At 39.0% G+C, this 22732-nt stretch overlaps 1 protein-coding gene and 1 pseudogene across 4 annotated transcripts in view; one reads left to right on the top strand and one right to left on the bottom strand.

The window, feature by feature from the left end:
- Positions 1-22732, bottom strand: part of Arhgap32 (Rho GTPase activating protein 32) — a 225773-nt gene that overhangs the window by 119531 nt on the left and 83510 nt on the right. For all 4 annotated transcript variants that reach the window (XM_027411761.1, XM_027411762.1, XM_027411763.1 and 1 more), the window contains exon 2: positions 18290-18398. In XM_027411761.1, coding sequence (XP_027267562.1) covers positions 18290-18394 — 105 coding nt within the window. In that variant the 5' untranslated portion in view covers positions 18395-18398. The remainder of the gene's footprint in view (positions 1-18289; positions 18399-22732) is intronic.
- Positions 1601-2386, top strand: LOC100765127 (annotated as a pseudogene).

The raw sequence follows: 22732 nt of genomic DNA, 5'->3' as shown, positions 1-22732 counted from the left end.
AAAGAATGCAAATACAAAACACTCACGTGTGCGTGCACTCACGAGCGCGCGTGCGCGCGCGCACACACACACACACACACACACACACACACACACACACACACACACACACTCCTTTTGCAGGACTTGATGTACAAGAGGAATAAATACTTCTGGTAGAAAAAGAAGCATCCAAGAGGTTTCTGAATTTTATATAACATTCTATGTTCAAATCTTGATCTTGTTCATACATGAAGTAATTTCACCAATACATACACGTAAGATTGGGGGGGGGTGAGGGGCAGCGGGGTGCAGGTGCACACCTTTAATCCCAGCACTTAGGAGACAGAGGCAGCTGGATTTCTGTGAGTTCAAGGCCAGCCTAGCCTAAAGAGCAAGTTCTAGGACACCCAATCCTACACAAAGAAACTGTCTCAAAAAACAAAACATTATTGCTTCCCCATATGTAAATTAGGCTTCCATTAAAATGTAAATAATGGGGAATGTACTGTGTATGTTTATCTTATTGATTGTTAAATAAAATACTGTTTGGTCATTGAGACAGCAAGTTAGATGGGACTAGGAGTCAAAGAGGATTCTGGGAAATATAATAGAGAAGTGGTGATCCAGGCAGGAAGTGACAGAGCAAGGAGACTCACATTTAAAGAAGGAGAAACAGGAAGCGTCCCTCTTTTCCCCTCTGCTCCTGCTCCAGAAGTACAATGTGATTCACCGGCAAGGAGGGACGCCAATAAGGCGTCCGATAAGATAAGTCTTATAAAATATATAGATTTATGATAATTGAAACTGAGCTAACAGATGAGAATCCTAGTCATTAGCCAAGCAGCTTTGGACCTAATACAAGTTTCTGTGTATTCATTTGGGCCCTAACTCAGGCGGCGGCTGGCGTAAAGCTCACATTTTATAATTAAAATGATTATGAAAAACATTAGAGTACAGACTTGATATATACAATTTATCAGATAAAACTCAACATGTTTTCATGATGAGGATGTCTGGCAGTGATTATGGCTGAGGCTTATAGACCAAAGACAACTCATCTCTGCCCTCTCAAATCTTACCAAGACAGGACTGGTTTTTTTCCTCCATTTTCATCTTATGTTGGCAAAGTACAAACTGTCCATACAAGGGAGTAATCACGACTATAAAGCAACCAGAAGATTCTGATTTACTGCTGTGAAGTAGTCTTCACCAGGCTACCTTAAAAACAGTAAATACAAATATTCATGTGTGTTTTGCTTAAAAAATAGAAGAGTAAGCAAAAACTAATTTGAATATTTACCAATGGGAAAGACAGAAAAGGGGAAACGACAGATTGTCCCTATTTTTTTGAGGCCACATAAATGACTTAAATATCAGTAAAAATTAAGAAGGGAAAGAGCAGCACTCTCTTAAAAATAATGAAATAAAACAGATGATCCTAATTATACATTAGTGGCTAAGCCCAGAGAGGGATTACTTCAAGTGGCAATAAAGCAAAACAATATATCCTTTCAAGGATATTTCCTACAATTAAAACAAATTGTTTTCTATAAAACTAGCATTCTTATTTTGAAACTTTTAAAGGTAGAAAATGGGCTCTTCGGCAGCGTTGGGGAGCATGCATAAACTTAAATCAATTCAGAAGGACAAAGTCCACCAATTCAGGGCATGCACCTAGACTAGAGAGAAAACTGCTATCTACTGCCTGACACAGAATGAGTGGAAACTAGATGAGGCTACAGACAGTTTCTTCCAAAACCCAGAGGCGTTCCACCGAGAGTCTATGAAGAGCACTGTGGACCAGAAGAAGCTGGAGCTGCTATATGGCAGGTACAAAGACCCACAGGATGGAAACAAAATCGGAGTTGATGGGATTCAGCAGTTCTGTGATCATTTGAGCCTGGACCCTGCCAGTATTAGTGGTTTGGTCATAGCATGGAAGTTCAGGGCTGCCACTCAGAGCTTGGGTGTGATAGCACAGAAAAACTAAAAGCTCTTCTTCCTAAGCTGGAGCAAGAGCTTAAGGACTCGGCGAAGTTTAAAGATTTCTACCAGTTCACCTTCACCTTTGCCAAGAACCCTGGGCAGAAGGGTTTAGGTTCTCCTCCATTTCCCAGTGTGAGCGCCTTACATCATTAAGATGAGTTGAATCTAGATCTCGCTTAATGTTCTTCCTAAGGGATAAGGATGTAGACGTATAAGCAGGACAAGACTAATCGTCTTAGCATTACACTGTGGGTCCCATATATTTAGAAATGGCTGTTGCATAATAGAAGTTAGTATTGTCTGGAAGGTTTAAATTTTTAGATCTTTGGAACACATTTCTTCTGGAGCATCACAAAAGATAAAATCCAAGGGATACTTGGAACCTTCTCCTAGATTTTGGAAACATGAATGCAGATGATTTGTCTGGCCTGTCCTTATTGATGACTTTGTAGAATATGCACGACCAGTGGTCACAGGTGGGAAGCGTAGCCCTTTCTAAATGGAAACGACGTGATGGAGGGTGGATGAAATGGATCCTGAAAGGAGACAACTGGGTTGGTTGCTGTGTGCATTTGTTGTTGACTTCAGAAGTCTTCCTCGTCCATTCATGAAACAAATCCTTACTCCGCTTAAAGGCTGCCATGCAGGAACGGAGAAGCTCCTCAGGACGTTAGGGACGGCCGATCGTCAGAGCTAGTGCTTTAGGGAGACACCTGCATGACTTGTCTATACAGAAAGCAGCATAGCGCCTGTTTGCAGGGCAAAAGTGTACTGTTCAGTCAGACCATGATGTTCGGGTGCGCACCAGCGGTTTCCAAAGCTGTGGAATCACACTGCAGTTATGCTTCAAAATAGCATCTGTGTCCTCAGAATGTCTTCTATACACATCCAAGCTGTTACAAATGTGCCCTGATGAAGAAGGCTGTTAATCTTGGTATTCAAGATTGATGGTTTCGAATTATCGACTCTCTAGATTTACTAGATGTTTGTTCTTATTTTCTCTAGAAGACATTGTTGCAGTTTGCACAGGGATGGTACAGGATGTAATCCAGCAGGTTCATTTCAAACTGTTTACAAGCTGGTGGGCCTGATTTACTTCTAATGCAGTTATTATTATTAGGCCTAGATGCTTCCTCCTGAGAAGTTTCTTATTTTTTAATATATTTTATTATATTTAAAAGAACATTTTTCCATGAGAAATACTTCTTTTTGAGTGATGAATTAGATTTACAAATCAAATGCACTGGTTCCCTTCACCTGTCTACAATGTCTTCAGTGCCCAGTGGCCAGCCCTTGAATAGCCATATACATTTAGAAGCAAAATCTTGTCATCCAAAAGCGTCTATACCCAAAGCCTCCATCTCATTTGTCTGCACCATGAGACTGCACCATGTCACTGTGCCATGTCACCATCTGCTTTTCTGGTGTTTCTCTGATCAAGATCCACTCAAGCACACAGGCATGGAGGGCCTGGATACTGTCTGCTCATCTGATATCAAGCTTTGAACATCACTGTGCTGAGCCTACCTCACACTTGCCAAGACTTGGTGTCACAAGCATGTCTTGCTGCCCGGCCTATAACGTGGCCATGGAGCAGATATGCTGGGCCCACTTCAGGACGGGGGACTGGTCAAATGCCCATACTCAGAAAGCCTGTCCCAGATGTGCTATTGGGGCAACTTCTGGAATGGGACATGCCCCTGACTTAGGAAACAGTCTGAGGCTTGTGTGCCCTACAGTGAGATGGACTTTGATGTTGAACAGGGATCTCACAGAGGAGGTAGAGGATTGGAACAGGAGGCAAGTCTCCATAAAGCCAACCCTCACTGTGAGATGACATCACTAAGGACCTGTCAACACAAGTCTGTGAAAGGGAAAACTGGAACATCTTTGGGAGTGTATGTAACCAAACTGAATGAAAACCTGGAAAACATAGCATCCTTCCAGGCTTTGTGGGTCCCTGACATGCAGTTAATCTCTGTTCAGAGATGACTGAATTTTGAAGGTTTGCAAGATTTAAAATTCTTCAGAAAGATCAGTGGTATGATTGAGCAGGTTAAGGCATTTGCTGCCCAGCCTGACAACCTGAGTTCAATCCCTGGGAACTACATGGTGGAAGGAGAGAACTGACTCCCACAGGTTGTCCTCTGACCTCCACACATGTGCCATGAAATGTATGTATTCCCCCTGCACACACATGTACTCACACAATAAACTAAACAAATAAATGAATTTTAAATTCTATGGGATTGTCAATAGGCTGTGAAGTACTAGTAATTGATAAGGCTTTTCAGAGAATTATGCTTTCTGTTCTATTTACACTTGAACTGTGCATGTTACAGAAATGCTGAAAACTTCAGAAATAGCAAATAAAGTATTTTCCTGAGGGGGTGGTAGAAAATCGGCCAGTGAAATGGCTCAGCAGGTCAAAGTCCTGACCATCTGAGCTTACTCCCTAAAACCCAGGTTGGGAGGAAAGAACCAGCTCCTGAAAGTTGTCCTCCTCCATATGCATGCCATGGCATACAAGTGCTTGTCCTCACATACATATCACACACAAGCACATACACAGTAACAATAAATAAAATTAAAGTTTGAAATAAAATAAAAATGGAAGATTAGCACAAACAAGCGATTACTAATGTCACTAAAAATCTAAGGACTTCAGTGAAAGAAATAGTAACTACTGTAAAACAGGAATCTGCATAGAAATCTGTAGTCATTTCCGTTGTGTATGTGATAATTATGTGTCTATGTTTACACACAGCTCTGATGACAGAACTGACAAATGCAGAAGTTATGGAAAGGCTATCCTGTGAACTACCTTGATGAGGTTTTGAAATGAGTTTTACAAGAACACAGTTGAACTGAGAACTAATTAAATACTGAATGTAAAGTAAGTGTCAATCACTACACAAAAGTGTGTAACAAGAAGCAGGTAGCTGTTTTCATTCCTTTCTGAACACTTTTTATGAAAGATATATAAAAACATATGCATGTTTATCAAATGTACAGACAGAGAACAATGGGAAGGGAAGGTGATACCAAATGCTAAAGGTGAACAATTTCAATGAGCTGCAAAGACAAACTGAAATGAATGCCAAGTTCACTGAGAATCAAATCTAAAGCCCTCAATTTCTTTAAAAGTTCTATTGTGTAAGGATGGGGTTGGGAGCATGCCTTGTTGGACAAAAACTCATGTAACAAGAACTGAGGCCAAAAATCTAACAGATATAAGCCAAAGGGATTTCCTTCCAGTAACAAGTCAGCAGTCTTTAGAATTACACATCCATAACAAGGCAAGCATTTGCTGCACTACAGTCTGAACCAATCAAACAATAAGGAACAACTGACCCATCCTACTAAAACATTTTGATTTGGGAAACATGAAAAAAATAGGAAGAGCATGTTACGTTCTATCTGTATTTACTGCCCTAAAATTACTCTACCATCATCTTAGATGGTAGAGATAACAGACGGTACAGACAACAGAAGGGTCTTTCAAGTATCTGATTTTGGTGACCACACATGCAAATAAAGTAGTTGACAATGTTGCCTGGTTAACTGCAACGTCATTCCATAGTAATGCAATGTACTACATTCTGACACAGACATGAAAGCCAGCTACTTCTACAGTCACTACCCCAGCACACCTCAAGCCCTCTGCATTATCTCTGGGTGTGAATCTCCTTTAAAATGCAGCAAACTCCATGTTGATGTTTATCAGGACACTAACAAGGATTACAGACTATAAAATTTTTATTCTTCGAGATTTTATACCTGAATACAATGGGGATTTGATCATATCTAACCCACTTGGTCCCTCCAAACTTTTGAACAAAGACAAAGGAGAAAAATGCAGTACATGGAAATTGCCTAAAGTATTACAAAACTGAAAGAAATCTGATCCAGCTGCTCCTCTGAGGCCAAGAAAGAACAGCAGTCTGCAGTGTTAGTCACAATATTTTAATTAAATTGGCAAATAATTTGGGGATCTCCACATCCATTAGTCAGCAATTCTCTATTTTAAGAATAAAAAGAATAAGAAAAACTCATCATAAAGTTATTCACTAAAGTAAAATATACCAAATAATTTTAGGTCCCTATTAACTAAAGAACTATATTCTACTTTATGAGATATCATAAAATCATTAAATATGTTTAGTACTCTTTTTAAAAATCTTTTTATTATTAGAGATTCACTTCTATTGTCTTTAATTATGTGCATATATATGTGGGTCTATGTGGGGGGGTTCGTGAAAGTAAATACAGCACCCTAGGAGGCCAGAAGTCTAGGATCCCCTGAAACTGGAATTACAGACAGTTGTGAGCCACCCATATGGTGCTGGGAATCAAATTTGGGTCCTCTGGAAGAGCATTGCTGAGCCATCTGTCTGGCCCCATACTACTGTTTTTGTGTTAACAACAGCAACATACAGAATATGCAAATTACCCAAAGAAATTGGTTGCATGAATATTGACAAATTTATAATTTTTGCACTATCTCTATTTTCACCAACTAATATAACACATATGGCAAATATATTATGATGTATAAAAGCCAAAGAAAACATATAACACTGCTGTAGGTAAAATTCTAAAATGAGCCCTGTGCCTACTTCTCCATTACTTCCTCTAACTGGGTACCTCACTGAAGTGACTCCATAGATGAAATTAAAAGCTCAGTTCAGTCCGTCTTAAAACACCAGATTTATCTGGGACAGCAATCCCAAACCAGATTTTCTCAAGCTAGTAACAGAAAAGAAAGTCAAAGAAGACTACCAATCGCTTTGAAGGCTGAAAGGGCCACGTGAGAGTAATTTGGGTCACTTAAAAGAGCAGAGATAGGTTCTTCTCTGACAGCCAGGAAGGAAACATGGACCTCAGACTTGGGACCACAAGGAACTTCTGCTCAGCACCTGAATGAGGCAGGAAGCTGATTGCTGCATGGCATCTCCAGATGAGAGCTCAGCCCAGTGGGTGCCATCTTCTGTGTTATGAGACCCAAAGCAGAAAACATTCCACCTGCCCAACTCACAGAATGAGAAATAATAATAAATGACTACTCTTTTCAGCCCCTAAGCTTGTGATAAAACCATCTGAAAATAAGTTAAAAAAATATGGTCACGTGTTGCCATTTTCCATCTTTACTCTCTTAAGATTCAGTTTGTTGTATCATCTTTATTTCTTATATTTAACACTTGAAGGAGAGCACAGCTATTTTCTAAACTGTCATAAATATTATGTTTTAAAATAATGATTTTTTTAATTTCTGCCTAAAATAGAGTGATAAAGGAGAAACTCTTTTACATCTTGAATTGTTGAAAAACAGTAAACAAAATTATGAGTTGTCTCTGTGTGACAGAACTGCACCTATATAACCAACCATTGGAATTGTGCTGGCTAATTTTGTATCAACTTGAACAAGCTATAGTCATTGGAGGGAGGGAACCCTAATTGAAAAATGCCTCTCCATGAGACTGGGCTGAAGGCAAGCCATAGAGCATTTTCCTATTTAGTGATGGATGGGGAGGGCCCAGCCCATTGTGGGTAGTGTCATCCCTAGGCTGGTGATCCTGGGTTCTATAAGAAAGCAGGCTGAGCAAACCATGATGAGCAAAGCAGTAAGTAGCAGCCTTCCATGGCCTCTACATCAGCTTCTGGCTCCAGATTCCTGCCCTTCGTGAGTTCCTGTCCTGACTTCCTTTGGTGATGAACTGTTGTTACAGGAAACTGTGAGTGAAAGAGACCCTCTCCTCCACAAGTTGCTTTTCATCACAGTGTTTGATCACAGTAATAGTAACCCTAACTAAGACAGGGACACATGCCTACTGTGTTCCCAGGATTTAGGAAGCTGAGACAGAAGGATCATGAGATAAAGAGCAGACTGGGCTACATAGCAAGAACCACCCTCTAGTGGTTTGAATGACCCCATACACTCAGGCATTTAAACATGTGGCCCCAAATTGGTGGAGCTAGGGAGATAATAGAACCATGTCTAAAGGAAATCAGTCAGTTGGGGCAGGCTTGTCTCACCATTTCACACTCCCAGTTTCTCATGTAATGAAATGTGATCAGCCAGCTTCCTGTTCTAGCTGCCTGCCACCATGCCTTCCTTGTCATTATGGACTCAGTCTCCAGAACATAGAGAAAACCAATTCTTTCTTCCACAAGACACTTCTGGTTATGGTGTTCAATCACAGCAACAAAGTAACTAATTCACTGTCCCCAAAAGAACCCCCACCAAAAATCACACAAAGTACTTTGTGTATCTATATAATCAACTAGATGAATTAGATTTTAATATAAAATATATGCTATCAAGAAAAGACAACAGGAACATATGTAAGGTATCTCTGAAATGACATGTTTACAGATGTTTTTGGAAATATTGTCCCATTTCTGACAAAGGAACAAGAGATAATAAGGAAAAGATCTAATCATCATTCCAATACCTTAGAAAAATAAGCATATTAAATGTAGAGTATATTATAGTAAGTGACATCATCATTAAAATGATGCACCCTTAAAGTATAAATGTGTCACAAAAGGTTAACTTAATTCCTTTTTGAATATTTTCAAAAAAAACTTGGACACAAAATATACATATTTTAAAAAACAAACAACAGTACCAATTTTTTCACTATTCAAGATACTGACTCCACAATTTTATATTCTCTAGGAAAATTATCCCCACAGTCTGAAGGAAAGAAACAGACTTTTTTAAAGTCTGACTATCATGAGTTCATGTTAAAGTCTCCCCTCAAAAAAAAAGCCACAATTAAGTAAAAGATACACACACTGTCTCGAAATGTGGCCTATAGTTCTCTCCTAGAGGTCTGTTTAGCATTACTGAACTGTATCATATTTAATAATAATTTCATATTTACTAACAAGAACTAACAAGTTCATTAACATGAAAATCTAGCCAGACAGTGCTTCACACCTTTAATCCCAGCACTCAGGAAGCAGAGGAAAGAGGATCTCTGATTTGAGGTCAGTCTGGTGTACATAGTGAATTCCAGGATACTAAGGCTGTCAGAAAAACCTTGAGGGAGGGAAGGAGGAAGGGACGGAGAGAGGACTATCTAGAGCTCTGTAAAATAAATAATGGTAACAGGTGTATCTATTTTCTACTATCTGGACACCACAGAAACAGGAATCAAAGAAAGCTGCAGGCAAATTCAAGTCCCTGAACAATTTATAAACCATACAAACAAAGTTAAGTAAAATATATTGCTGCTTCAGTTCAATTATCTACTTCTAAAAACAAAAGGATGAGAAGACCAGAGCAAAAAAGTAACCATGATACCTGTAAACGAGGGTGAAACAAGCAAGCTGTTCTGCAGCAGAAGAGTTGCCTTAAGGTTCACTTCCACTAGAAACATCTCAGAGAACCAATTAACAGCAGGGGAAATTATTCAAAGGTAATGTTTAAAACAATTTGGGAAAATTATTAGCAAGCACCATTAAGATAATTATCACAACTCCTCTGCTAGGCAACAGCTGGTTAATCAACCTAAATTAGCACATTTACATATTAGCAAATTTATGCTTTTCTATAACTGAGCTTCATCTTCTCCATCTCTTTTTACATCACTCCACTGCCCTAGTTATTTAACATTATTCTGCTTCTTCAGATTATACTCGGTCCTAGTAATTCACATAATCTTCTAGTGCATTTTATAAAAGGTTCTAGGAAAATCTAACAACAGTATACTATTACCTTTACAGGTGCTTTATCTGGGTGGGGATGTGTGCATACAAGTATGCAGGGGGATTATTATGCTCTCACCTGTCTATACATGTGTGTGGAGGTCAAAGGATAAGCTGAGACGACATCTGGAACTGCTCCCCACCTTGTTTTTCTTGAGACAGGGTCTCTCACTGAACCTGGAGAACACTGTTTCTGCTAGATAGACTTGGCATCAAGACTCCAAGTTCCACCTTTCTGCCTATCGGCAGCACATCGGGCATTAAAGTGAATGAATCCTGGATGTCTGACCTCAGGTCTGCATGCTTGAGCTCCAAGCAATTTACCCACTAAGCCATCTTCCCATCCCAAGATACTTTGTTAAGGTAAATTATTTTTCTTCAATGCTAGTAAAAATAATAGTGATTAATTCTACAATAAATTACATACTACACATTAGATCCACTAACACACAGATACACATATTCTGAAATTACCTCTTCATCAAAATTACTCTAAAGGAATAATCCAGCTCTTCTATCCAAGTTTGCTCTGCTAGGAAAGGTAAGTGATACAATGGAAAACAGCCCAAGTACAAACAGCTACTTGTAGATAGCCTGAAAGAAAGTACCAGTAAGTCTCATTTTTGTTTAAAAAGAAAGAGGGGGGGCAGAAAGCAATGAAGAAAATTTATATTATTGTCTGTTCTAGTTCACTGTCTGTCATGCTAAAACCAACTAGGGAAGGAATGAGTTTACTTCTTCTTACAGGTTACAGTTTATTACCAAGGGAAATCAAGGCAGAAGCTCAAGCAGGAACCTGGAGGAATGTGGCTTGCCTGCTTGTTTCCTCAGGCTTGATCTACCTGATAGAGCCCAAGCACACCTCCTAGATATAGCACCACCCACAGTGAGCTGGGTCCTCATGTATCAATGAGCAACTAAGAAAATGGCCCACGGATACACCCAAAGGCCATCTGATTAAGACAACTCATTAACTGAGGTTTCCTCTAGTTGAGTGACTTTCCATAGACTCTAGTTCGTGTCAAGTTGACAAAAAGTAACCTGCATAATGTTTTAAAAGATAAAGAAGGAAGTTCAGTGTTTTAAGGGAAAAGGCCATTTTGTTGTATAAAGAATGGCAGTTCCATTTAATGAACAAACATTTACTGAAAACTTACTATGCCTGGCACAGAAAAAAAAGCAGTAACTAGCCATACTTAAAGGCTCTATTCACACAGCTCACATTGCAATGGGGAAGAAAACAATCACATACATTTTCAGTGTTTGTAAGTAGTAAACAGAAAGTTGGAGCGGTCTAAGAAACAGAGGGGAAGCCAGGCAGTGGTGGTGCACACCTTTAATTATAGCACTAGGGAAGTAGAGGCAGACAGATCTCCATGAGTTCAAGGCCAGCCTGGTCTACAGAGCTGGTTCCAGAATAGCTAGGGCTACACAAAGAAACCCTGTCTCCAAAAACCAAAACAAACACAGACACATACACTCACAGAGGGGAGTGCAGGGTTACTGTTTTTTAGCTAAGATGGTAACATTTGAATGCTAAAAATGAGAAAGCAAGCCTTGCAATGACCTGAGAAAGAGCACTTTTTTAGGCAAAGGAGCACACACAGGCAGCAAACACACTTGTCATCTCATTATTATAACTCATTTTTTTTATTTCTTATACTAAACATAAAAAATATCAAAATCCTAATGTGATGGCACCAAAAAGATTGGAAGAACAAGTGTGATGGTGTAGATGGTTTTAGTTCAAGGTGTGAGCTAATGCTCAGCACACTTGAAAATTATATAAAGTCAAAGTGAATCAGGTAGTTAAGGACTTTAAATTATCCGATTCATAACAATTCAAGGTTTTGGACATGGATGATAAAATAAAGCCAATTTGTTAACATAAACCATAAAACTGGCAAAGGGAAGGTTCTTGCAAGGAGTCCCAAAGATGAGATATATGAAAAATCTGCTGTCCATGATGTTCAAAAGATTTTAAGTGGAGGAATGAATGTTCTTAGGAGTAAGAGATAGGGACAAGAAGGTCAGGTGCACTGTAATGACAGTGAAGAACTAGGAGGTCACAGACATAAAAAAAATCATGGGGCTGTGGATGCCAACATGTACAGTGGGAAGGAAGCATTCTTGAAAGGTATAACCTTTATGAATAGCTAAGTAAGCTTGTGGGAGTGTGTGTGCTGTGTGTCCTTAAGTGATGGAGGGGAAGGAGCTCACGCACGCAGGGTTGGCAATAGTAATAAACACTGCCTGTTAGAACTGTGATATTCTGGAAAATGAAATTTTATCTTAACAGAAGTATTTACAGACTGGCCATTTATTTTGCTACCAATATTTTATTTGCTCCAACGTGAACTGACCTGCCTTTTTAGCGAAGTGCTGACCACATACCAATTTTAATGACTGAAAAGTAAACTGAAGTGAAAAAATGTTCTTAACACAAACCATTAAAACAGCATGCTCATCAACTCACACTGCTGTTTGGCGTGTTGCAAGCTGCACTATTAAATCACAGCAGCATTCCATTTGCAAGTACACTGAATCATTATGTTTCTAAAATACCAATGCTTACACCTATACACATGACATGAATTGTTTGGTTTGGGTATTTTTTTTTTTTTTTTTGGAGACAGGGTTTCTCTGTGTAGCTTTGAAGCATATCCTGGCACTGGCCTCAAACTCACAGAGATCCGCCTGCCTCTGCCTCCCGAGTGCTGGGATTCAAGGCATGCACTACCAACACCGGGCTGGTTTGGGTATTTCTAATACCGAACATAAAACAAGTAACAAAATCCTAAGGTGATGGCACCAAAATGAATGGAGGAACAAAAGTGTGATGGCAGGGTGGTTTTAGTTCAAAAATGGCCAAAAACAAAAAAACAACAACAAAAAAAAATCTACACACACACACACAAACACACACAGCTGTTTTATGTTAGTTTTAAAAGACCCTAATATGCAATTACTAAAAAAACTCAATGTTCATTACAAATAATTCATTTTTATTAATTTAGAAAAGCTCTGTATTTTTTATTTGATTTCTTTCTTGTTTATTTCACTGGTTCAGTCCTGTTTTAGAAAGTTGTATTGCCTGGGCTGACCCCAAAATCCTAGACTCAAGCAAACTTCTCAATTCAGTGTCAGTCTCCTCAATGCTGAGACTACAGGCAATGTCTAGAGTTTTCATTTTGTGAGAAGGGTTCCAGTATGTGTATGTGTGCACAGAGGACAACATCAGGGGCCTTCCTCAGCTGCTCTCCACCTCACCTTCTTTAAGATAAGATCTCTTACTGTACCCAAAGCTCACCTATCCCTCAAACCACAGGGAGCCTAAATTTTTTGCCTCCATGTGCTGGGTGTGGAGAACAGATGAAGTTCTGGGTGAATGTGTATTGCTGACCTGAGTGTGAGGTCTAGGACGCCAATCCTCAGGCTCAAAGGGATGGAAAGGCCTTCCTCTGGTCAGAGTATGAATGTTCAGGAAAGGCTGGCCTTAAGCAAAATATGTGCAAAAAGCTCCCACTGCAGCTTCCTCTTCCAGGATGACCATGCTCCCCTGCAGAGCCCCCACTGAGAATAACCAGCCCAAACCCTCACTGGTTATCTTGCTATGATACAACGCTGAGTACCAGGGATACTGGTGCATCTCCACTCAAGCACACTGCTCACTGAGTCCAGACTTCCATCCCTGGTGTAGGGCCTTCTTTCCTGTGCTCCCAGTCAGATTCCCAGGACCCAGCTGCACAGGCCTCAGCAACTGGAAGTACAAGCAAGCATGACTGCACCCAGATTTTTATTGGGTGCATGGATCCAAACTCAGATCCTCATGATTGTGTGGCAAGCGCTTTACCAGGAGAGCTATCTTCCCAGCCTCTGGACTGGAGTTTTTGAAATAATGATTTTATTTAGCACTGTGAGAAGAGTAGCGAACTATATCAGAAGCAGAACACTAATAGGGGTTTACCATTGCTTGGATTTTAAAAAAAATATCTCTATATAAATTAATTTGAATTTAACAGTTCATAAATTTTGAAAAGCTAACTTTCTCATTGTACCATACAAATAAACATTTAAGCCCATTAATTTTTACATTAACTCAAAAACTAAATAAGTGGAACTGTTTTAGAGAAAAATTTAGAAAAGTTTCTCTTAAATAAATTTTTCTCAAAACCTTTCACTTGAGTAGTTAATGAGAAAAAAAAGTGCAAACTTTATTTTTAGTCAGTTTGTAAAATAAACATGAATTTCTAGAGAAAGCTTAGTAAAATACTGGCTTAAATTTCATCCCTGTATTTTTTCTTCCTGTTTAACATTTTAAATTTCTTTATTTTTGAATGTATGACTGTTTTACCTTTATGTATGCCTATGCATGATGTACATGCCTGGTGCCCTCTGGGGTCCAAAGAGAGTATAAGATCTACTAGAACTGGAAGTTAAAGGTGGTTTTGAACAGCTATGTGGGTTCTGGGAACCAAACTCAGATCCTCTGGAAGAACAAGTACTCCTAACCACTGATCCAGCTCTCCAGCTCCCATCTTTGTTTTTTTTTTTTTGTTTGTTTTGTTTTGTTTTTTGTTTGTTTGTTTGTTTTGACACAAGGTCACGTATAACTAGGCTGGCCTCTAACTTGCTACCCAGCTGAAATGACCTTGAACTTCTGATCCTTTTGCCAATACCTTGGAAATTCTGGGATTACAAGTGTGAATCTCTACACCTGGTTTTATGTGGTCCTGGGGTTCAAGCTCGGGACCTGACACATGCCAGATAAATTATTTACCAACTAAACTACATACCCCACATTCCCTGTACACCTTTACAATTCAGGAATTTGGCATTTATTGAAGGCGATGTTTTTAATAGAAGGATTTATAGGATGCCCTCAAGGAACTTGCACATGAGAAAATTAAGAGCACAAAGTAAGATTATAACAAGGATCTGATACATGTGATATTAAAAGTAATTCCCAGACGAGAGGCAGAGGCAGGTGGTTCGAGGCCAGCCTGGTCTACAGATCAAGTTCTAGGACAGAATGAGCTACACAGAGAAGCCCTGTCTCAAAAAAAACAAAAAACAAAAAACAAAACAAAATAGTTATTTCCACTCGTATTTAGAAAAAATAGTTGGCATTCTAAAGATAGAATTTAGTAATTGTGTGTGCATATTGCATGTACACAAATACAGAGTGAATGGAGCACTACAAAAAAACTAATGCTGTCTTTCTAGTCACAAATTCAATGCAGACTTATTAGAAGTTATGAAACTACAAGGAAGAATTATGAAAGACAATAATGGGCAAACAAATGACTAAACATTCTTTCAATGTAATGCTGGTCCCTCTAGGAATTACTTGAATTAGTAATGGTACTGGATTTTGCTTGGTTTTGTTTTTGACTATTTTAAACTTGGTAAAGATGGAAGTCGGTTTACAGAAAACTAAAAATACTTCAAATAGTCTCAGTTCAAAAGAGATACAAATCGTGTCCACTGGAATGGAACAATTTGCATCCAATTGCATGTGTTTTAGTGTTATAGGTCTGTGAATGAAGACGCTTTGGGTTTCTGGAGCAGTTTAACATCTGATAAGTAAACATATCAATTTGATGAGATCTGAAATCAACAGAAAGGTAACCCTCCGGGCAAACCTGTGAGGTTTTTTTTCTTGATCAGAATAACTGATGTAGAAAACGCACCCCAAATGTGGGTGGGACCTTCCAGTGGTGGCCCAGATGTAAGGAGGAGGGGGGTCCAAGAGACAAGCTTTCCCTTTTTGCATACTTGTCTTCATGTCTCACTGGCAAGTTCATCTAACCAGTTCAGGAGTTCATCTATCCTCTCACTACTACTGCCCCTGCCATTCTTCACTGACACCTGAATTTCCAACTTGGACTGAAAACCAGTGATTCTCTAGGAATCTCCCAAACCTTCCAGGCCAAACTGAGACTGGCAACTAAAGCACCTAGCCCTGTGAAATGAGTAACCATCAGTTCTCAGCCTCTCCAATATGAAGACAGCACACTGTACTACATAGACAGAATTATATAAACCATTCTAATAAATCCCTTTTTATTATATATTTGTATTATGAGTCTGTCCCTCTAACTAATACAAACCTTAACTGATTCCTTAATTGAGTTAAATATATCTTGATGTGTTCAACCTGTATTTTTGTGAAATTCACGGTTGCATCCTCTTTTAAAATGAATGTGATCCCTACCCTTCCTCAAAAGGATAGGAAAAGAACAGATATATTCTCAGTGTGACTGCAATCAATTGTGAACAGGACTAATATAGAGGAATAAACAGACTACTGAGAATTACAGAATAATTTTATCTCCAGAAGGCTTGGGAAAGTCATCTACAAAGTTCATGCTCAAGAGCCATGCAATCAAATTACAGAGGAAAAAAAAAGCCACATAAAAATCTCATTATGGGGACTGGCAAAATGACTCAGCAGGTAAGGGCACTTGTTGCCCAACTATGAAAACTTGACAATCTTAGTTTAATCCCTGGAACCCATACAAAGGTAGAAGGAAAGAACCAACTTCCACAGTTATATTCTGACTTCCACACACCTTTGGCATGTACACTATATACATAGCACACTCACACAAACACACACACACAGTAATAATAATGACTATAATTTAAAAATTAAGAAAAGTGAATTGTGAGTGTCATACAATAAAGGAACAGAATAGTAACAATTATTTTTTAATCAAATTAGCAAAATATTACATGGTGAACTAAAAACAAATCATATTACTAAGCTGTGCATTCTGTATCTTCAACTTACAGGAGGACAATCTCTGAAAAATCAAGAACAAAATACCCTGTAGAATAGATACATCACTGGAATTTCTTCACAAAATTACAGAACTGTAACTTAAGTAGCTTTTCTAAGTAGCTCATCTGTTAGCTGAACAAGGAAAGCTGATTATTGATACAGACAACTCAATTATGATTGACTGCAGCAGCCCAGAAATTTACCCAGAAAATACAAACTGGCTTAATTACATTTAGGGAAAACAGTTGTTTGAAGAGTTGAGATAAATATCAGTAGTTGATCTACAGAAAACTAAGCAGATTATGTTCCTTCCCCCTCCATGAATGGCTATGTGTAACCAATAAGGCTCGATCAGATTCCACTGAGTTTGGAAGATGAAGCATTGGCCCCTCCCTATGAGAAATACACATGGGACCATCTACAGGACAGATGCTCACAAATAACTTAAGTATTAATTCAGTACGACCCAAAGTAGAATTTACTACCATTATATTATAACTGATTTGGGCAGAAACATGTGCCTAGCAGAAAAACGCTTGGTTGGACATATTTCAGCTTCTATTACTGAACACTAAAATGCTTTGGTAACTTAGTTTTGTGACAGACTTGGACTTCTGAAAACAACCTAACCTAAAATTACAAGGGAAAGCATAGTTTATAAAGTCATTTGAATGGCTAGTATTCCTAGAGCCACATGTAGTCACAAGCTACTATGTATACTTCCCAGGCTATCAAATCCTAAGAAGAGAGGTTTTCTTTCCCACCTATGCAAGTTTGCAATGAAAATAATTTTCAAACTAAGGGCTGTTACAATCTGTTACTATCCTAGGTCAGACCCTTATCACTTCTGGCTTATTGTAGCATTTCTCCCCAGCCCCCCAACTCACTAGAGAGAGGGGGAGAAGGAGAGAGGGAGAGGAGAAGGAAGGAAGGAAGGAGGGAGGGAGGGAGGGAGGGAGGGAGGGGGGGAGGGGAGAGGGAGGGAGGGACGGAGGGATGGACGGACGGACGGATGGACGGACGGACGGACGGATGGACGGACGGACGGACAGACAGACAGACAGACTGGTCTCTTATATTACTATCACATGCCCTAACTGGCCTCCTGGCTTACTAGAGCATCCCCTCAATGGCCTCCTGGATTACTACAGCACCCCCTCACTGATCTCCCAGCTTACTGGAGCAGCCTCTCACTGGTCTCCTGGCTGACTAGAACACCTCACTTCTCTCCTGACTTCCTCTTTTGCCTCTTAATACTTACAACAAATCTGGACTTCCTTTAAAAGTTAAGCCATGTTCTGTCACTCCTCAGCCATTAAGTCCTTCTGTGGTTTCAACCTCATTCAGCATATAAAGCCAAAGCCCTTGTCATTAGATCACATGATCTATACTCAACCCCAAAAACACTTCTCCTGACTTGTCTCATATTCTTCTATCAGCCCATTTAATTTGAGCCACAGGATTCGTGCTTCTTCCGACTTTCTTTTTAATTCTATGACACAGCCTTTATTTAACTTGTTTTTTTCATTGCCTAGTATGTACCCAGATAAGCACACTATTTATTTCTCCTTTACATTTTTCAGTGTCTGCTCATAATTCACATTCTCACAAAGGCCATCTGTAGCCTTCTCACATAGCCAGCAATTGTTATTTCATATTGTATTCTACCTCTCTACCTACAGCATCTAAAAGATTACCTGAAAGTATCTACTCAATAAACATATAAAGCAACAAAAAATACTGTACTGTTTCCTGTGAGTAACGCTGCATTCATTTTTACTTACATATAATATGTACATATGTATAAAACTGATTTACCATTGCACTAAGTGTTTCTTCCCAATCAGGCCTCTCCCGGGGGTGAACGTTTCTATGTAGCTCTGGAACAAAATCATCCTCTTCAGACTGTATTGAGGACTTCATCTTCCTAGAGAGATAAATAGGACAGATTTTTGTAAGAATTTTTATCTCAGCAATAACTGTTTCAATAAACACAATCCAAAAGGCAGAAAAATATATTCTGATTTTAAGTGTAACTCAAAGAACTTGAGTGGCTAGTGGTGACCCTTAATTTCTACACTGGCTTCCAGAGATCTTCTGTGATATACCGAACACCTGTTTCCTACTCAGAAAATAACTATAGCAATTATTATACAAGGCCTGATTACATCTATTCAACATAATGTGAACCTTGAAAATGATCTGCTATTATCCCTAGCAAAAGAATGGACTTTGGGAGCCCATTCCACATAGAGGGATACTCTCTCAGCCTAGACACACGGGGGAGGGCCTAGGCCCTGCTCCAAATGATATGACAGACTTTGAAGATCCCCCTGGGGAGCAGAAAGGGAATGGGATAGGGAGTCAGAGGGAGGCAGTGGAGAAGGAACTGGAATTGACATGTAAACAAGCTTGTTTCTAATTTAAATAAAAAAAAGAAAAGAAAATGATCTGCTACAGAAATCATTTACTCTGAAAGTGTCTACAGCACTGTGTTAAGCATTAGTACAGTGTCATGATGAGACGGGGAAGGTGCATGATGGGGTTGGTTAAGTATTCACTGCACAAGTATGAGGATCTAAGCACCTAGAGCTTGAGACAACACAGTGTTCATGTACACACACACACACACACACACACACACACACACACACACACACACACACACACACACGACTACTAACTCAGAAGTGCCTGTGGAAATCCCCCTCAAATCAGTAAATCAATGGTTATATATATTCAAAGATGTCAACTAAGTCATTCAAAATGAAGGGGGGAGGGGGAAGGAAAGGAAACCAGCTGAGAACTGAGTAGCTCCTCAACAGCCCAGCAACACTGAAGAGACAAGGGACAGATAGTACTGCTAAGCACTCTAAGTTCTTGACTGAGACTCCAAGAAAGCCATCTTAGAACTGAGCCAAAGAGAACAAGAAGTTGCTAAGGTTAAAACCAAGCTACACAGTGTCAGAAGTGTTAGGTAAAACACTAACTCAATTTAGAAAATAAAAATGTAAAAACAACAAAGATTTATTGACAATTCTCCATCTATATTACATGATAGCCAATAAAAAAATTAGGAGGCAAATTTAAACAAAAAGTAAAGAAAAAGTCAAGGCAAACTCTCATCTAATTCAGATTTTTACATTATCGAAAAGAAAGAGGCAGTATGGTCCATTTGTAGAATCTGACCCAGATGGAGGAATCTGTAATCAGCATCACTACTGGCCCAACAGGAAATGGCAGATAGAGGGCCATCAAGGTGACTTCCTAAAGATGCTTAGCACCAAGCCTGATGACTTAATTCTAGCTCCAGACCCAGACAGTGGAAGGAACATAACCTCCATGCAAGTGCTATACAGCACGTGTGTCCACACACATATGTACATACACATACAATAATGTAATTAAGATCATAAGAGTTTGCTAAAGCAGATGGTCTACACAAAACTGAAACTTTCCTAGAATGCATCAGATAAAAGGACTCAGGGCAGGTAACTAGGGTAAACTCTAGAGAAATAAGAAGCATGGGCTTTTTTAAGACGAACTAGATCACAGGCAACTACTTGCCTGGGGCCAAGCAAGGGAAAGAGAGATACACTAGCTGGTAAGAAGCATTTGCTTAATTTTTTATTAAGTTGCTTAAAATATTTATGACTCATATGTTGAATGAAATGAAAGAAAAATAGATAAAAGTGAAGATTTCAACAGGGGATTGGACTATTGAGACAATAATGCTCACCCCAAGACTAAGAAATACATCTCCAATTACAGATTCATTAGAACTGGGCTGCAGAGACGGTTCAGAAGGTAAAGGTGCTTGCTGCCATGACTGATACCTGAGTTTGATCCCCAGAATGATGGTGGAAGGAGAGAATCAACTCCTGAACATTGGTCTCTGACCTCCACATACTACCAAGGAGAGCATGTGTGTGTGTGAACAACAAGAAAAAAAATGTAAAACAAAACCAAAAAAAGGTAGTTTAGAATTTTTAAAAAGGGAATTCACTAAATGTGTTTAACAACAAACCTGACTAAACAGCTAACTAGAAAATAATCATCAACCTTAACATACACAAAAAAGGAGAAGAAAATATAACACACACAAAAAAACTAAACATCAAATAAGCTTGGTGATGGTGTCACATGCCTTTAAAACCAGCACTTGGGATGCAGAGGCAGGTGGATCTCTTTGAGTTCCAGGACAGTCAAGAGCAGGTAAGGCCACACAGAGTAACTCTGTCTCAAAAAAATGTCAAATAATATAAACTCTCACATATTTCTAAATTGAAGATTTAAAAGAGTAAATGGTGAGAAAGGAACAGAACCAGCCTTTAAAAAAACCAATGTCTACTCAGCCTAGACACACAGGGGAGGGTCTAGGTCCTGCTCCAAAAGAGATGACAGACTTTGAAGATCCCCATAGAAGACCTCGCCCTCCCTGGGGAGCAGAAAGGGGATGGGGTTGGTGGAGGGCAGGGAAGGAGGGGAGGGAGAGGGAACTGGGATTGGCATGTAAAACAAGCTTGTTTCTAATTTACATTAAAAAATTACAACTCTCAAAAAAAAAAAAACAATGTTTTTTTAAGCATTGTTTAAACTGAAACTTTTAAAACTAATAAAAAACACCAAGCTACCAACTCAAGGAATTTCAACAAATCTCAAACCAAAATTTATTTTGGGATTTTTTATTTATTTTTATTTTATGTGTGTGGTTGTTTTGCCTGTCTGCAAGAGGGCACACCATGTGCATATAGTGCCTGTGGAAGCCACAAAAAAAAAAAAAAAAAAAAAAAATCAGATCCCCTGGGATTGGTGTTACACTCTTGTGAACTGCCATGTGCATGCTAGGACTTGATCCAGAGTCTCTGGAAGAGCAGCCAGCTCTGGGCCATCTTTCCAGCCCTCAAGCAGAATTTTTAAAAACAAACTAGGTATCTCATAGCCAAATAACTAAATATAAAATCCTACAAGAAACTCAAAGTCAGTACAAAGGACAAATTGACTTCAAAGAAACACAAATATCAAGAAAAAAGGAAAAAGCAAAAACATGAATTGGTGTGATAAGGGGAAAACACTGTAACCTGGAAACTTCTATCTTTCAAAGTATCCATTTGAAAACCACAGGTAAGTAAGATAAGCCATTTTCAAAACAAAACTAAATTTACCAAAAGGAAAACAAGGGCACAGGTTTAAGAACTACAGAAACACTGGAAAATAGAAAAGACTGACAGACTCATGGGTGAAGAATGCACAACTATAATCCCAGAATTTGGAAGTCAAGGCTACCTGTGCTACAAGGTGACTTTGAGGCTAGTCAGTACTACAAAATGAGATACTCAAAAATCCAGTAGTAATAGCAATGCTTTATGAGATGTGTGTGTGTGTATAATGTATGCACATGTGCACACATATTATACACATACATTTATTATATTAGTATAAAAACAGAAGTACTGAGTTAACTGAGTTGTGAAGACACATCTTAAAAATGGGCAGTATCATTCTATGGTCTGAGGTCTTGCACTTGCTAAAAAGGAGAAGGCAAGCAGTGCACCATCATTCACTTCACTCCCTGACTGCATATACAAAGCCACAGCCTTCCCAAGCCCCTGCTGTCATGACTTCCCTGCCTCCTGGAACTATCTTCCCTTGAACCATGAGCCAGAACAAGTTCTTCCTTCCTGATGTTGCTTTTGCCAGATCCTTTTGGAAGGAACACAAGTACAAGGTCACCCTCAGCTACAAAGCAAGTTTGGGGCTAGACTGAATATATCAGACTCAGAAAGAGGGGATGAGAACAAATCATATATACAAAAGAAAAATGAACAAAAGCTGATTCTTCTTCAGTACCTAGGAACCTAGGACAGAAGACAGATGAAGGGGGTAAACACACACACACACACACACACACACACACACACACACACACACACACACACACACACACACACACACACCAGAGAACACACTGAATAATGAAAAGGGAGCCAACCATAACTGGAATACAAATGGGTAATATAAAGATTTCTGAGGACATTTGTAAATAATTTTATTTCAATGCAGTTAGAGTCTAATTTAAATGAAAACTTCAATTCCCTGAAGCATACAATTCACCAATACTAAAACGAAGAAACAAAAAAAAATTATATTCACATAGCCAAATAGGTAGTTAAATCTGTAAGAAAACTCTGTGCTCACAAATATTTATTGGTGCATTATTTCAAGCACTGAAGGAATAAATAATAACACTCTTGTATACAT

The sequence above is a fragment of the Cricetulus griseus genome, chromosome 4, assembly GCF_003668045.3.
Source record: "Cricetulus griseus strain 17A/GY chromosome 4, alternate assembly CriGri-PICRH-1.0, whole genome shotgun sequence".
NCBI lineage: Eukaryota > Metazoa > Chordata > Mammalia > Rodentia > Cricetidae > Cricetulus > Cricetulus griseus.
This window is presented reverse-complemented; position numbering and strand designations above follow the sequence as displayed.